This window comes from Eulemur rufifrons, chromosome 6 (assembly GCF_041146395.1).
Source record: "Eulemur rufifrons isolate Redbay chromosome 6, OSU_ERuf_1, whole genome shotgun sequence".
Lineage (NCBI taxonomy): Eukaryota > Metazoa > Chordata > Mammalia > Primates > Lemuridae > Eulemur > Eulemur rufifrons.
Window position 1 is genome coordinate 80301734 of NC_090988.1, and position 16356 is coordinate 80318089.

At 36.0% G+C, this 16356-nt stretch overlaps 1 protein-coding gene across 2 annotated transcripts in view; it reads left to right on the plus strand.

Moving 5' to 3' along the window:
- PDHX (pyruvate dehydrogenase complex component X) overlaps window positions 1-16356 on the plus strand; it is a 69161-nt gene that overhangs the window by 22749 nt on the left and 30056 nt on the right. The window contains exons 3-5 of one of the 2 annotated variants that reach the window (XM_069469807.1): window positions 8970-9070; window positions 11792-11991; window positions 14589-14687. In XM_069469807.1, the coding sequence (XP_069325908.1) occupies window positions 8970-9070; window positions 11792-11991; window positions 14589-14687 (400 nt within the window). The remainder of the gene's footprint in view (window positions 1-8969; window positions 9071-11791; window positions 11992-14588; window positions 14688-16356) is intronic. The other variant, XM_069469810.1, reaches the window with a different exon arrangement.

Consider the following 16356-nt stretch of genomic DNA (forward strand, 5'->3'; position numbering starts at 1 on the left):
TATCCTGGCTTTGAGTATTAGAATTTCAGTCTGAGGATTGAAAAAATATATATACATTGTAGTATTAGTAGAGAAAAAGCTGAAAGTGCTAGGGAACACCCACAATTTCAAAATCTCTTGAAAGGTGAATTGCGTTATAATTCTACATCTTTATTACAAGTTTTTTATTTGAGGAGGGAATGTGCTTCAGATATGTTTATTTTAATCAAACTGGACATAGTTTATTTTTTCATCAATTGAAAGGTCAAATCTGTTAAAATAACAGAAGGAAGAGAATAGTCTTGTTTCCCTTTTATGGGAGAATATTTGAGGGTATGGAAAACATTATTTTCTTTCTCGAGCTATTTAAGACTTTTCTGCTCTGCTATGGAGCACTGTGGAACAAAACCAGGCTGAGATCATTCCGTCAAGTATGTAGCCCCACAGTACCTGGAACATACGTAGTAAGCACACTCAACAGCGGTGCTTGCCACTGCTATTCTTGGTGTTACCCTTCAGATACTGTCATTCTTGGTGAGCCTACCTTGTGTCATGAGACAAGGGATTTGGCATGTTCCAAATAGTTTTTGTGAATGTCTTAGACTATAACTGATATGGTGTTGTTATGAAATCTAGAAATAAAGTTCTTTTGAAGGAAGCTTTATCCTGTATCATTAAGTGCCCCTGGAAAATTATATGGATCTTTGGATTCTACTGTAGATGGGGCTTTGGTTTCGATTATTTATGGGGAATATGTATATGTTTGTGGTGCTAAAATGGAAAACTTTTGAAAAGTACATTTTACAAGTAGCGTCAGTGTTTTTTCAGTGTGCTACTGTTTTCACAGCTTCATTGAGGCATAATTTACATACCATACATTCACCTATTTTAAGTGCATAATTCAGTAATTTTTAGCAAGTGTATAAAGTTGTGCAACCATCACCACAATCCAGTTTTAGAACATTTCTGTCACCCCAAAAAGATCCCTGCTGCCTGACTGAAGTCACTTCCTTCTCCCATCTCTAGCCCTAGACAACGTTGACCTACTTTCTATCTTTAAAATTTTGCCTTTTCTGGACATTTCATGTAAATAGAATCATGTAATATGTAGTCTTTTGTGACTGGTTTTCTTCATTTAGTGTGATTCAATTTCATCCATGTCGTAGCATTTATGAGCAGTTCATTCCTTTTATTACTAAATCGTATTCCATTATACTTTTCTACAGTGATTGCTAATATTGGTATTATATCAGAATTTTAAAATTGGTGAATGGAATCATAGAGTACAGAATTTTCTGTGGTGATGGAAATGTTCTGTGGTGGCCTGTCTAATAGAGTAGCCACGAGACAGTTCTCACGTGAGAGGCCAGGGGGATGTGTGGGAGGTTAACGTTGTCTAACAGGCCCCTTCTCAAGTTGCTACTCATGCCTTCAGCCCTTCGGACAGGACCCACATCCTCTTTGTGTGTGATGAAGTGAAAAGGGTTGCAAACACTGACTAGGGATCCCTCCTCTGTATTCCCATTCTGCTGTAGGTACTAATTGGATGGGATTGGCATCGTCTGCTTGTTGTACTCTTCAGTCAGATTAGGAACTTCTTGAAGCAGATCTGTCTTATTTTATTACTATTTTTATCACAGTGTCTCACACAATCATTCACATGGTGGCACCTAGTGAGTATTTGTTGAGTACACAATTATTTTTGTGTCTAATGATTGTCATTATAGTTCAACACAGCACTGAGAAAAAGCTTTAACGTTCTTTAACGTTCCTGTAGCTCTGATTTACTTGGTCTTGCAGATTAAAAACTAGCTCTCTTCTACTACTACCACCACACATCTTTTAAATAGAGACTTTAATTCTTATTTTTTGGCAGAACAAAATTATTTTGTGAAAGCACAGGATGTGTTTAGTTAATAAACATCATCATTAACTGTGTCTGACCAAGACTATACTTCATACCTAGAATTTAAAAAGAGAAAGGGAAGCCTCTGTATATTGCAGTCCTCAGCTCTGGCTCTGCCCATCTGGACAAAGGAACAGCCAACAAATGATGCTGGCGTCGGTGCCGGGGAGCGGCCCCCGGGCGGGCCTCTGCTCTGGCCCCTCCTGGGGCCCGCACTCTCGCCCCGGGCCCACTCCACCTCCGCCACTGACATGGACCTCAAGAAATGGTGCGCTCCAGGGCTGCCATCTCTTCCTGCAACCAGTCATCCATCAGCGTGGCAACTGAGAAGCCATCTGTTACCTCTCGCTGTCCACTAGTCTCTATCCTAGCTGCTCAGTCTTCTCTCTCCTCCACTCAACTCTTTGTAGACAGAACCGTATCTTAATTGTTGTTGTGATACCCCGTGCATAGTACAATGCCTTATATGTCAACATTTTTTTGAATGATCTATTATAATAGAAATGACAATATGGAGTAGGAAACTAGAATTTGTCATAATTCCTAATGGTTATATGATGTTTTGTTTTTTGTTTTCACCCAAAGATATTGTAAAGTATTACCTAAACATGTATGTGAAGCGTTAGCTCTTCCAGTGTCATGATATTTTTTATATAGCTATACATTCAGCATTTTCCTGAGAGTCCGAGAGATTAAGTGACTTGGTCAAGATGACTAGTAAGTGTCAGAGCTTGAAATCAAACTCATGTCTGAGTTGGGAGAGGGTCCTTATAACTATTTTGCCAAGCAGCATTTCTAAATTAGCACTAAATTGTTGATCAAAGCTGAAACTCAGTAGATTTGGAATCTTCATGGTTCATTAGTCTTAAAATTTTCTTTCGGCATTTACATTATATTAATAGAACCTTAGTTTTGTGATAAATTAGGGATCATTCTTTCATATATAATACTATGTTTTATACCTTGCTATGGTTCACAGGTAAAAATCATTCAACCATAGATAGATTTTTCTGTGTGATTCTTCTGTCCCTCTCTCTCTCTGCCCCCTTCACCCTCTCCTTTCTTCTCCTTTTAGCAATCTCATACAACTCACATATTTGTTATATGAATAGATGTAGTCATAATTAAAAACAAACAAAAAAGGCTACCTATCTTTCTAAATTTCAGAAACATGTTACAAATCAAATGTTAGAAGCAAAAGAAATATAAAGAACAGTTTCATGTATACCTTATGAGGAAATAAGTCCTTGTGAAATTATTGTCATTTTTTTCTAAAGCATTAATCTAAAATTCATTATGTAAGGGGCAGTGGCCTGAGACCTGGGGAATGGGGAGAATATAAAGCACTTACGGTGTATCCTATTCCTATTGTGAAGAAGCTCATAATCTAGTACTCCCGGGCTGTGGACCAGTACCTAACCAGTCTGTGGCCTGTTAGGAATCAGGCTACACAACAGGAGGTGACAGCAGGCAAGCCAGCAAAGGTTCATCTGTATTTACAGCCACACTCCATGGCTCAAATGACCACCTGCGCTCCACCTCCTGTCAGATCAGTGGGGGGATTAGATTCTCATAGGAGCATGAACCCTACTGTAAACTGGGCATGCGAGGAGACTAGGTTGCACGCTCCTTACAAGAATCTAATGCCTGATGATCTGAGGTGAAGCTAGGCAGTGATGCTAGCACTGGGGAGCAGCTGCAAATACAGATTATCATTAGCAGAGAAATTTGACTGCACAGTAAATGTAACGCACTTGAATTATCCCGAAACCATACCCCCTGCACAATCTGAGGAAAAATTGTCTTCCATAAAACTGGTCCCTGGTGCCAAAAAGGTTAGGGACCACTGGTCTAGTAAATACAAGAAACCCCAATCGTAAAAAAGTAATTAACAGTAATGTAACATTTTATAATGTAATTTATGATTCTTTCCAAATTAATAGTTAAACCATAGGAATCTAGAAACAGAAACATAATCGTGTAGGTTGAGTTACTCAGAGAAAGTTAGAGGGCTGGCCGGGCGCGGTGGCTCACGCCTGTAATCCTAGCACTCTGGGAGGCCGAGGTGGGCGGATCGTTTGAGCTCAGGAGTTCGAGACCAGCCTGAGCAAGAGCGAGACCCCATCTCTACTAAAAATAGAAAGAAATTATATGGACAGCTAAAAATATATATAGAAAAAATTAGCCGGGCATGGCGGTGCATGCCTGTAGTCCCAGCTACTCGGGAGGCTGAGGCAGGAGGATCGCTTGAGCTCAGGAGTTTGAGGTTGCTGTGAGCTTGACTGATGCCACGGCACTCACTCTAGCCTGGGCAACAGAGTGAGACTCTGTCTCAAAAAAAAAAAAAAAAAAGTTAGAGGGCTGAAGTAGAATTTGTAGATAGTTCTTAAAGGATGGCTGGAATTTGAATATAGGTGAACACAATTGATATAACATTATTTTATTCTGTTTTCCTGTGGCCAGAATTTATTTTCTAGGCATCTAAGAAGTATTTCATTGTTAGGTTGCCTAGTTCAATTGTTTCTCCCATGGTTACAGCAGAAGCACATAAGGGTGTGATTTTTTTTTTTTTTTTTTCCTTTTGAAATATCTGGTTTAACTACTAAAACATCTGTCGTATAAAGGAGTATGATATGATCTGGCCCTGTAGCTTTCTCGGTATGACATACAAAAGTCATTTTTGTTCTATTCCTGTTTATTTTACCAGCGTAATCTTACCACTTCTCTCACATACTGTTTGCCAGTTCCTCCAAAGTTCCATGTTCTCTTTGCCTCCAGGGCTTTGGCTATGTTGCCTTCTGCCTGCATCACTGCCCTTTTACTTGTTTCGTCCTCACCTTTTCAGGTTCAAATGCGATGTCATTTTATTCTAGTATGCCTTCTCTCGTCTTCCAAAAACTGAATTAGTTTTGAATGTTCACAAAGCATCCTGACTTCACCTCATCCCACTGTAATTTCCGATTGATTGTCACAAGATATTAAGCAAGCTCCCTGAGGTTAGAAATCTGAAGTCTTTGTTGCTGTTCACTGCTGTATCCTCAGTGCCCAAATACACTTCAGTAAATATTTGTTGGCTAGGGACAACTCTTAGGAGTTAGATGAGGTACCTTTTAGGTGACCAATGAATATCATCTAATAGATAAGTTTATTTCACTAAAATAATTGATATTGGTGACTCTGAACTGTTTTAACTGATATATAACTCTGAGCATCTTGGAATACAATGAAGTAGTTTCTGTACAGTGAACTTTCAGAACATATTTGTTAACTTTGTGTTTTAGATTTTCCTTCATTTTCTCTTATTGGGCTCTCCTGTTAATATTGCTACTTCAGCAATTATTTATTTTCAAACCATGTCTTTTTTTTTTTTTTTATTTAATGAGACAGAGTCTCACTCTGTCGCCCCGGGTAGAGTGCAGTGGTGTCATCATAGTTCACTGCAACCTTAAGCTCTTGGGCTCAAGCGATCCTCCTGCCTCAGCCTCCCAAGTAGTTGGGACTACAGGCGTGTGCCATGATGTCTGGCTAACTTTTCTGTTTTTTAACTCTCCTGTTTTTAGTAGAGACGGGGTCTCGCTCTTGCTCAGGCTGGTCTTGAACTCCTGAGCTCAAGCAGTCTTCCTGCTGCAGCCTTCCACAGTGCTAGGATTACAGGCGTGAGCCTCCGCATAAGGCCTCAATCCATATCTTCAATCCTGCATCATCTATTTTTGGTGTGTGTGTGAGGTGTATTTGTATGTTAAATACTTTTCTATCCCTTTATTTTTTATTTTGTTCTTGTTTTAGGTCTATCTCTTGTAAGCTACATTTACCCGTATTTTGTTTTTTGTATCCGTTTTTATAATCTCTGCTTCTAATAGGTGATTTTAATCCATTTATATTTATTGTGCTTACTGATATGTCTGGATGTATTTCTGCCATCTTTTGTTTATTCTCTGCTTTTTTCTTTTCATGTGCCTGCCTTCAGTTAGATGATCATTATTGTTATTTTATCTTTTTCCTCTGCTTTTTTTTAATCCTGTAGATTCTATTTCTATTTTTAAATTAAATTTTGCAAATATTTTTTCCTCTTCTTCGTACCAAAGTTGTTAGCATACCTTATCACCTAAACATACCCTTATCTTATTTTTTAGAGTTTTGAGTTTTATACTTTTTAAACCCTCAAATGTTACTTTTTGTATGGTTAATAGTTAGCATTTTAGCAATTTCTGTGATAACTTTTTTCTTGTATCCCATGGGTCATCTGTGTCCTCTTTTCTTTCTCATCAACTGCATCTAGTAGGAGCCCTTTTAAGAGATCTTCAGTAGGTGGTAAATTTTTTTCCCTTTGTATGTCTAAAGAGCATTTTTCCTTCATTCTTGAATTATGGTTTGGCTGCATGTAAAATTCTAGACAGTTATTTTTCCTCAGCTTTTTGAAGATCTTCCTTCATTGTTTTCTGACATCTATTGCAGCTGCTGAAAAGTGTATTCTCAGTCTCATTCCATTGAGGTAAACTGTATTTTTCCCTCTGATAACTTTTAAGATTGTATTTTTATTAATATTGATGATATTCATTTTCTCTATAGTATATCTAATGTGGATTTATGTTTATATAGTGTAGTACTCTTTTTTTTCTGTTTAATGTTTTATCAAGGTCTAACTTGAATAAAATGTAAGCTCAATTAAATTTTATATACACATATACCTATGTTACCACCACCTAGGTCAAGATTTAGAACATTCCTAGCAAACTGTAATGCTCACTTGTGCCCACTCCTAGTCAATACTAAATTCATTCAGAGCTCTTTCGTTATGAGGATGTATATATCTCCAGTTCTGGGAAATTCTCAGCAGTTGTCTCTTCATGTGTTGCTTCTCCACCAGTCTCTGCCCTTGGGACTCCATTAGCAAACATTGCAACCTCAATGTATGTCACCTAAGTGCTCTTTCCTGTTTTGCTTTTTATCTTTTTTTCTACCTATAGTAAGGTCCAGGTAGTTACCTTTCAGTTTACTAGTTCACTCTTTCACTGTGTCCTGTATAAGATATGTTTCATTGATTGCTTCTTTTTATTTCAGTGACTTAATTTTTTATTTTCAAGATTTCTAATCAGTTTTTACCTGATGTTTTATTTCTGTACATTATTTCTTTAAATTTCTTGCTCTTGTGATGGCTCTTCCACTTTCATTTATATTTTTGAATATCTTCAAGATGCTTATTTTATAATCTTTCACAGATTGCTCTAAATAAATTGCTTCTAAAATGAATTTTTGTTCTGTTTATTGGTTTTTGTGGCTTACTTCTTAGCATTAGATTTCTTCATATGTCTTAGAACTTGGTTTTGGAATTTACTTTTGAGTGGACGTTTTTCCTTTTTGTTTCAATGTCTCTCCTCCTACCCATCCCTCACTCTACTGCCCCCCACCACGGGATTTTGCTATTGATTTGCATCATTGGCAGATGTATTCCTGGAGCCAGAGGGTGGCTGGCTCCATTCCTGGTACTGAGGCACTGTTTTTGTCCCTCACCTTCCTAGACTCACAGTTTGTGATTAAAATTGTCAGGGTGGCAGTCTGCCCTTGGTTCTTGTTGTGCTCTTGGCCACAAATGACCAGACACACCAAAGTGTCAGGTCCAGCCTCTTGGCGGACTGTCATCCTAGTTCTTTGGCTCCTTGCTTGGAAAAAAAAAAATCACAGTCAGGGCCAATGTGACGGAGTGCCCACAAGCAGGAAGCGGTTTCACACGAATAGCTTTTTATTATAAAATCAGACAGACAGACAGACCAACTGACTTAATAACTGACTCTCTGGGAATTCTCGAGTTGTTTCCTTTTATTGGCCTATTCTGGGGAAGGACTTTTGTGACGTGTGGGATGTTACCAAATGATTAACAGGTGTTCTCAAGGTTGTATCTGCAACCTTGCAGAAGGAGCATAAGCAAGCTCCTTCTCTAAAAGCTCTACCTGGGGCAGGGGATGAACCACAATGTAGATTTGAGCTAATGACATAATAATTAGCCTTAGGTTACTCTAGGTCACTTTCCAAATCCTGTTATGCCTAGGCTGGGAAATTTCCCAGATCGATAAAGCGTTCCCTCCTTCCCCAGGTGTGGTGGTTGCTCCAGATAGGATTAAGGGTGGGGCAGCACCAAGGCAGGGCACCTTGTCCCCAGAGGAGCTAGTGATCCTACCTATCTGCCTAACAAAACCATAGTTTCAGTCAGTCGGTTTCGAATGTTTTTTTTTTAATCAGCCTTATATTATGAGTAGAAGAACCCTGACTTAGCCCTATCTTCAAGTAGTGAATCTGGTATGAGTCCCTTATATCTAGCAGACTACTTTTAGTTTCCTTTAATCCCCAAAGGAAACCACCCCAAACCTGCTTCTAGATCCAGAAATCAGTGAGCCTGTACCCTCAGGTCCTGCTCAACATTTTTGAGTTTGCAGATCTTTTTTGTTGCACAGAAATGATCCTTATTTGGCCTCAACTGTCTTTATTTTTCTGTCTTTATGCTTTACATGCTTTATTCATTTATGCTGTATGGTGCCGACAGGGTTTCTGAACTTGCTGTAAGATGTTAACCCAGAAGTGCTATTAATTGTAAAACTATTCTTCATGGAATAATAATGAAAGTATATGAAAAAGGGGGGATGTGGAGGCTGGAATTGATTTGTTCAGTGGTGAATATGCATTCGCTGCTGTTATCTCCAAATGCCATTTCATTTTTAATATTTGCTCGGTAATCTTTGTCATAGTTTTTTTATTATAACAAATAAAATGTATGTCCATTGTAGAGCTTTTGGAAAACACAACCAAGCATACACATGTACATACATATAAACACATACACACGCAATGAGAATTGCTTGTATTTCCACAGCCCAGAAATAGCTACAGAATATTTTGGCATTTATTCACATTTTATACATGTACACACTTATATACATACTAATATTCATATTTTTTTCCTAAATTTTTTTTGTTTTAATAGATTGAGGGAGTACAAGAGGTTTTTTGTTCCGTGGATGAATTGTGTAGTATGAAGTCAGGACCATATTGATATTTTAAAAAGCAAAACAAACCTAGTCTTGTTTTGTAGGTGAAGCTGTGAGTGCTGGTGATGCGTTATGTGAAATTGAGACTGACAAAGCCGTGGTTACCTTAGATGCAAGTGATGATGGCATCTTGGCCAAAATAGTGGTAAGTTTTTATTTTGGTTACCTTCAACAATAAGATGTAGCTTTCGTAAATGTAGAGTTCCTTGAAATAAAGTTACCTTTTATTTTTACTGCTTTATTTATAATGTTGTATTTTTACTACAATAATATGTTTTTATTTCAAGTGTTTAAAATGTTTTAGTATTAAGGTCTAATAGCCTATTTTATTTTTGTAATGGAATATTAGAGCTATGTGAAAAATAAGTAAAATGAAATGCTTAAAGCTGCATATGGTAAAATCATGACTATTTAGGATTGTGTGGTGTATTCACTGATGGGCCCAACAAGCACGTTTGTTTCTTAGCTTCACATTTACTAGATAGTCTGGGGCAGCAGCTAAGACTGTGGACTCTGGAGTCACACTGCTGACTAATTCATATAGCTAAAAATTTCTGCCAGGTGTCGGTTTTATAATGATTAGCAAATTCTTTAGCCTCTGTGCCTTTTTCTTCATGGTAAAGTGGAGATGAAAGGGGCTTTTTTTCCTAGCCACTTATGTTTTATTTTTGGAATACTAATATGTCAAATTTCCTTTACTTGTCATCTATGCTATTAACAGCCAGGTTGAAACACATGTTAAAAAAATAGTTAACTTCCTTGTAGGAAATATGAATCAGAGGCTAAAATTTCCATACCCTTATAACTAAGAAAATATAAATAGTCATACCAAAAATAGTTTTCTTGACAATTAGATGTAGCCTTTTGAAAAAGATTGCTTGAATTACCATATGTTATAAACCTAGCTTCATTTTATTGTGTGTGCTTTTGGCAGACTGTGTTCTTGGCACTAGTTCTAGATTGTTTGGCTGTGAAAGACTTCCAGAATTGATAGCATTTTCCACTTAGCTGCTTAGTAATGCATTTCAAATTGCCAGCCATGTCAGTGGGTCAGCAGTGCCTATTCATCTGGCCCCTAATGCTCTGAAAAAGGTTGGGGGCAGGGGTGGATGTAGTTGATAGCAGCTGTAGTGTCACAGCTATTTCCTTGCCAAAGAAAAGATTGTATGTATATCTTAGGCCTTTGTGGCTTTATTGTTGTTACACATGCTTTTTGGATAATGGGAATAGGAGTATATTCATAACACAATGTATGCAATTTTATCAGGAAAAATTGAGAAAAAAAATGAAGGTGATATTACTGGGGTTTTGTTTCGTTTTTTGTCTTTTCACACCACGCTACCTCCCACCCCCACCCACAATGACCAGCAAGACTTACACCTTTATCACCTTTCTCTTTCATTGTGGAATAATTCTCATATTAGCACACATAATAAAATGATTTTTCTAGGAAAACATATAAGTGATTTTTACTTCCAGAACCAAGGAGCTGGATAATTGAGCTTATTAAAAAGCAGGGGGTAATATTAAACTAAACATTAAAAATAACCCCTAAAACTCTAAACACTAAAACTCTTTTAGCCCATATATTTGAAATGATTAGAAATTGTAGCTTATTTTTCTCTTTTTAGGGAATGAGAGGATTTTGTATTCTTTTTTCCCCCTAACACTTTTGTTTCATTAAGCGTTGCTCCAGTTCTTTTCCATTAGTAATTAGTAAACTTAGAAAGTTTCCTAACCCTCAGAACTTATGCCTTACTATTTTAAGAATAATGCACATACTAATAAGCATCACAATTAGTGTTACTCTGAAATGTCAAACTCATTCTAGAAGTTATGCTTTTCCTTATAATTACTATATTAGTGAACATCCTGCAGCCTATCATTCTATTATTCATTAAATATATCCGTAATGAATCTTATCTAGAGTAATTGAAAAGAAATAATAGAAAATTTTAAAAGTGTAACATCTTCCAGTGCCGAACTTATAAAATATTGTTATCTGACCATTTTCTAGGGACTTCTTTTAGTAAGTAAATTAGAATCAGCCCTTTCTTTATAAATTAATGCTACTGAAATGCTTAAAATGTATTTTCTTAATTTTTTAAAAAATCATCTTTAATCTTATTTAGGTTTTATTTTTTAGGTTTTGTAAGTATATGAAAGAAGTAAGTATAAAGAAAGATGTAAAAACTATACTTAACATTTACGAGAATGGTTAACCAATTCTGTCTATATATGGAATGTTCTTTTTTTCTAGAGACTAAGTTTATGGAAAAGATTTTGCTTTACATTTTAATAAAGCAAATTTGGGGGGGAATTAATTCCTTCTGAGCTCTTGGAATTCTGAAGCCATTGTATAGAAACTATCTGGGAAAGACAAATAGTTGAGATATGTAACCAAAATCTCCTGTTTTAGATTTGTATTAATTAACATCAAAAAAGGAGATGCCAGTCGTGTTGGCTCACACCTGTAATCCTAGCACTTTGGGAGGCTAAGGTGGACTGTTCCCTTGAGGCCAGGAGTTCCAGACCAGCTTGGGCAACATAGGAAGACCCCATTTCTACCAAAAAAAGAAAATGATAATGATAGCTCATTTATATTTGAAGGTAGTCAGAAAGAGGAGAGATTCTAGATTCTTCCTTTATTTCAGGAGGTAGCATTCGTAACTGGAACCGGGAGAGTGGTAAAGGAAGGTGTAAGTGGGAGAAGGTGATGGGTGGAAGGTGAAAACAAGCTGTCTTGGAAGTAGCTTTTATCTCAAATTAAAAGATCTTTCTAACCAGTGCAGAATTACCCAACAAAGGAATAAACTACTGTAGTCGTGAGCCTTTCCATCTCTACAATTTTTTTTTTTGAACATAGGTTGAAGAAGGAGCTAAAAATATACGACTAGGTTCACTAATTGGCTTGATAGTTGAAGAAGGAGAAGATTGGAAACACGTTGAAATTCCCAAAGATGTAGGTCCTCCATCACCTGCTTCAAAACCGTCAGGGCCTCACCCCTCACCAGAACCACAGATTTCTGTACCTGTCAAAAAGGAACACACACCCGGGACACTGCAGTGAGTATGTTTATTTGAATAAGGATGTTAAAAAAAAAACCGTTACAGCAGTTCTTAGGGTATTTTAGTCATTATCATAATTTAAATATCTTTGTACATTAAGTAGGAAGTTGCTGATCTTAGCATACTCAGACCTCAGAATGTTTATTTTATCATCATTATTCATTCAGTACATGAATAGTTATGGAATACCTGTACTCTGAAAGCCTGGTATGCCTAATGGAGAACAAAACAGTCTATGTCAATGTTGAGCTTGATCGAATTAGGTTTTAAAGTTCTGGATGGAATTCAATATACCAAACTTCATATTGTGTTCCCATTCATGGAATTTTAGTTATTGTTATGTGAATTCCATTTCAAATGTATAACTGTTTTAAAATGAAATTCTCATTTTAACGTGCTTTTCTTTTCAAACTATTCTGCCTTTGAGTTTCTGACACAGATTAGAGCTCAGTTTTGTCTAATTGTTCTGAAACAACACAGATACTTAATAAACATTATTTTCTTTAGCTTTATATAGCTGTAATTGATGGACTCTGCAAATTCTAACAAGTTTCATTTGTTTATTTTGGTATTCTCTATAATTATACAAAATTACTTGTTCTTTATAAGAAAAAGTTCTTCATAGAGAAAAGCAGGCCTTTTCATTTTTTAATATTTTTTCCTTTTGTCAGTTCTGGTTAGAAAAAAATTCTCAGTATTTTTTGGAAATACTGATTTTTAAATTCCCTTTATCAAATTATTTCTGACTCCATTGCTTTGACTCCTCTTTATTTTTTCCTCTTTCATTTACCATGAAAATCAGAAGATAGCCTTACTGATGTCTTGTACTCAGTGGTCTCCCCTTGCAGTGATAATAGAGTATATACTAACTGTTGAGATCAGTCATCATTAGAGACTCACGTTGAGGCTGAGACCCTACTGTGTAGGCTATAACCTGATTGATGTGTGAACCTTTTGGCCCACACTGTGGATTTCTTTTTTAAAAAGTTTTTTAATTGGTCAGTTACTAGTTAATCTTACATAAAAAATTAAAAATTCCAGTTTCTCTTGAAAAATCTAAAGGTTTGATAACACTGGGCCCATATCATCTAAGGAACCTCCCTGAAATGCAGTAAATGCCACAGTTGTTCCTCTCTATTTCTTAGTTTTGTACTTCTAGACCCAGGCTGTTTTAATCTGTACTGATCGTGTTAATTTTCTTTAGCTGACTTGGTAGTCATTTATGTTTGCTGCTTTGCTTGAAGATCTTAGTGGAAGAGAGACACTACTAGGCATGTGACCCTGGCTATGCCTTATTTTCCTTACCTTTAAAATCAATGTAATTGTTTTTGCCTTTCTTATTCTCATTTAAAGTAAAAAGTGCTTTCATGTAAATACTACAGTCTTTAAAAAATATGAAAGCTATAATTCAACCTCAACAAAACAACCCAATTAAAAAATGGGCAAAGAATTTAAATAGAAATTTCTTCTAAGAAGATAAATAGATGGCCAGCAGGCACATGAAAAGATACTCAATTTAGGGAAATGCAAATCAAAATCACAATGAGACACTACGTCGTCATACCCGTTAGGATGGCTTTTATCAAAAAAACAAAAACAGAAAAACCCCGGAATATAACAGGTGTTGGCGAAGATGGGGAGAAATTGGAACTCTTGTGCATTGCTGGTGGGAATGTAAAATGGTGCAGCTGCTGTGGGAAAGGGATGGAAGTTCCTCAGGAAATTAGAATCACCATATCGTCTAGTAATTCCACTTGTGGATATGTATGCAGAAGAATTGAAAGCAGAGACTGGAAGAGATGTTTATACATCTACGTTCACAGCAGCGTTATTCCCAGTAGCAAAATGGTGGGAACAACTCATGTCCAAAATGCTGTTTATGTACAGTGAAATGTTAGCCTTAAAAGGAAGGAAATTCTGACCCATGCCACAACATGAACCTTAATTGATAACATTATGCCAAGTAAAATACGCCAGTCATAAAAAGACATTTGTCTGTATGATTCCACTTATGTGAAGTACCTCGGGTATCAAATTGGTAGAGACAGAGTAAAACCATGGTTGCCAGGGTCTGGGGAGAGGGAAGAATGGAGAGCTAACTGTGTAAAGAAACAGAATTTCAATTTGGGAAGATGAAAAAGTTTTGGAGACGGGCGGTGGTGATGCTTGCATAACAGTTTGTACTTAATGTCACTCAACTGTACACCTAAAAATGCTTAAAATGGTAACTTTTATGTATAGTTCACCACAATAAAAAATAGATGAAGGAACAATATAGTTAGTCCCTCATTGATGTGTGCGATGAGGAGCCATGTGAAGAATAGTCAAAATAGAAGCTCTTTTCCCTAATGAATAAACATTCATTACTCTTAGTAAAAGAGTATTTTGAAATAATAAATAGTTAAATTTTGAGAATAAAATAAACCGAATTGGTACAGATTAATTTATTTGACTGTGACCATCTATGGGAGTCATTGTAGCTTTAGTAAAAGATTTTATTTTTTTAATTATCAGCAAAACTGTTGACATTTAGATCTCTTTGGATCAAATATAAGTGTTAATTGGTTTTATTAACTTTCATATTTTCTTCTTAGGTTCCGTTTAAGTCCGGCTGCCCGCAATATTCTGGAAAAGCATGCCCTGGATGCCAGCCTGGGCACAGCTACTGGCCCTCGGGGGATATTCACTAAAGAGTAAGTGTTTGCTTTTTGTAATGACCAATTCCATTATTTATCATGATCATCTTTTTCTGAGAGAATTTAAAAAGAGCTTATTCACTGTGAAGATTTAAAAGGAGGCACACTGTTCTTTTGTACTTTTAATTGCTTTTGTCGTTGTAAATTGATTCTATGCAAGGGTTGTTTCTGAATAATTACAGCATTACTGAAGAACACTTCTAATTTGGTAACTAAGCAAGATCCTTAGAAATGGTGATAAATGCAGAAAATTAGAGTGCAGAACAGCGAAACTTTATACGGTATTGTTTTAAATTTGTATGAAATTATGTAATATTTAAATTTCTAAAACATGTAAATATATTTTTTAAATAATTTCATTATTATCCATTTGGATTTTATTCACTTGTAATGTTACAAAGCAATTTCCATATGCAGTTGGGTCTGTTTGGCTTTTCTTTTCTATTTCATTGATCCATCTGTCCATGAATTAGTACCACACTATTTTAGTGCCACACTTTTAACTATAAATATTTTATAATGTGCTTTGAAATCTGATAGGGATAGCCTTGTTCTTCTTTTTCAATTAACCAGTTTTCTTGGTTTATTCTTATTTTTTTATTCTTCCAAATGAATTTTAAGCAGTTCATCTAGCTTCACATGTAGGAGTGGGGGCAATTATGGTATTTGTATGGGATTGTATCACATTTTAAATTAACTTAGTGAGAACTAACATCTTGATGATGAGTCTTCCTATTCAAGAACACTGGTGTGTCTTTCCATTTGTTTAAATTTCTGTGTCATTGAAACAGATGGTCTGTGCTCTATTGGAGCTTAGTATATTGGGGAAGACAACAATTAATCAAATAGGCTTATGAACTAATGTAAAATCTCACTAGCAATATGTTCTACATTTCTGTTGGCAGTAATATTAAACATTTTGTTCATACCATGTTTATCTAATGTTGATAAGAAGTAGTAATATGGCAAGTTGAAAGAGCAAAGTTGATGAAATTATTGACAGTGCAGGGTCAGGCAACTGTTTTTTTTTTTTCTACTGGGTTACTTTACTCTGAGTTAAAGCATTGATTTATCTTATTGAGAGTAGTGTATAACTTTAATTTTTAGATATCCTCATTTATCTCTGTTACAGCCTTACTGATTTATTAACCAAATATGAATGTGCGGTTCTATTCCACACATACTGTGCAGTTGGTGCCACACTACCAGAGTTGGAAATCAGTTGTCCTGAGAGCTGACTGAAATGTAGCATCCTAGACTGTAGCATTTTAAGTTAAAAGGACTTAAAAGTTTCACTAGCCATAAAAAATTAAAATTAAGAATCCTGACAGCCAGTTAAGCTTAGTTTTTTTCTCCACATCAATCCTTATTTAGTATGTACTATTGGTTTCTTAATTTTTGTAGTCTTCTACCGGTCTGTGCCTTAGTAGAACTCTCTATAAAAATGGGATAAAGCAACTATTAATTATAGTAAGGTAGACTTGCCTTGCCTAAAATTCTGAGGGCTAAGATGAATAAAAAGTCTTTTATTTAATTCATCAATCATTAAAGATTTGGTGAAATGTAAAATAATCGTAGGTGTACCTTAGAGAGATCAGTTTTGCAGATTTGTGTAAGATAAATCAAAACAGAAAAAGATAAGGAGATAAATTAATAGGCTCATAAA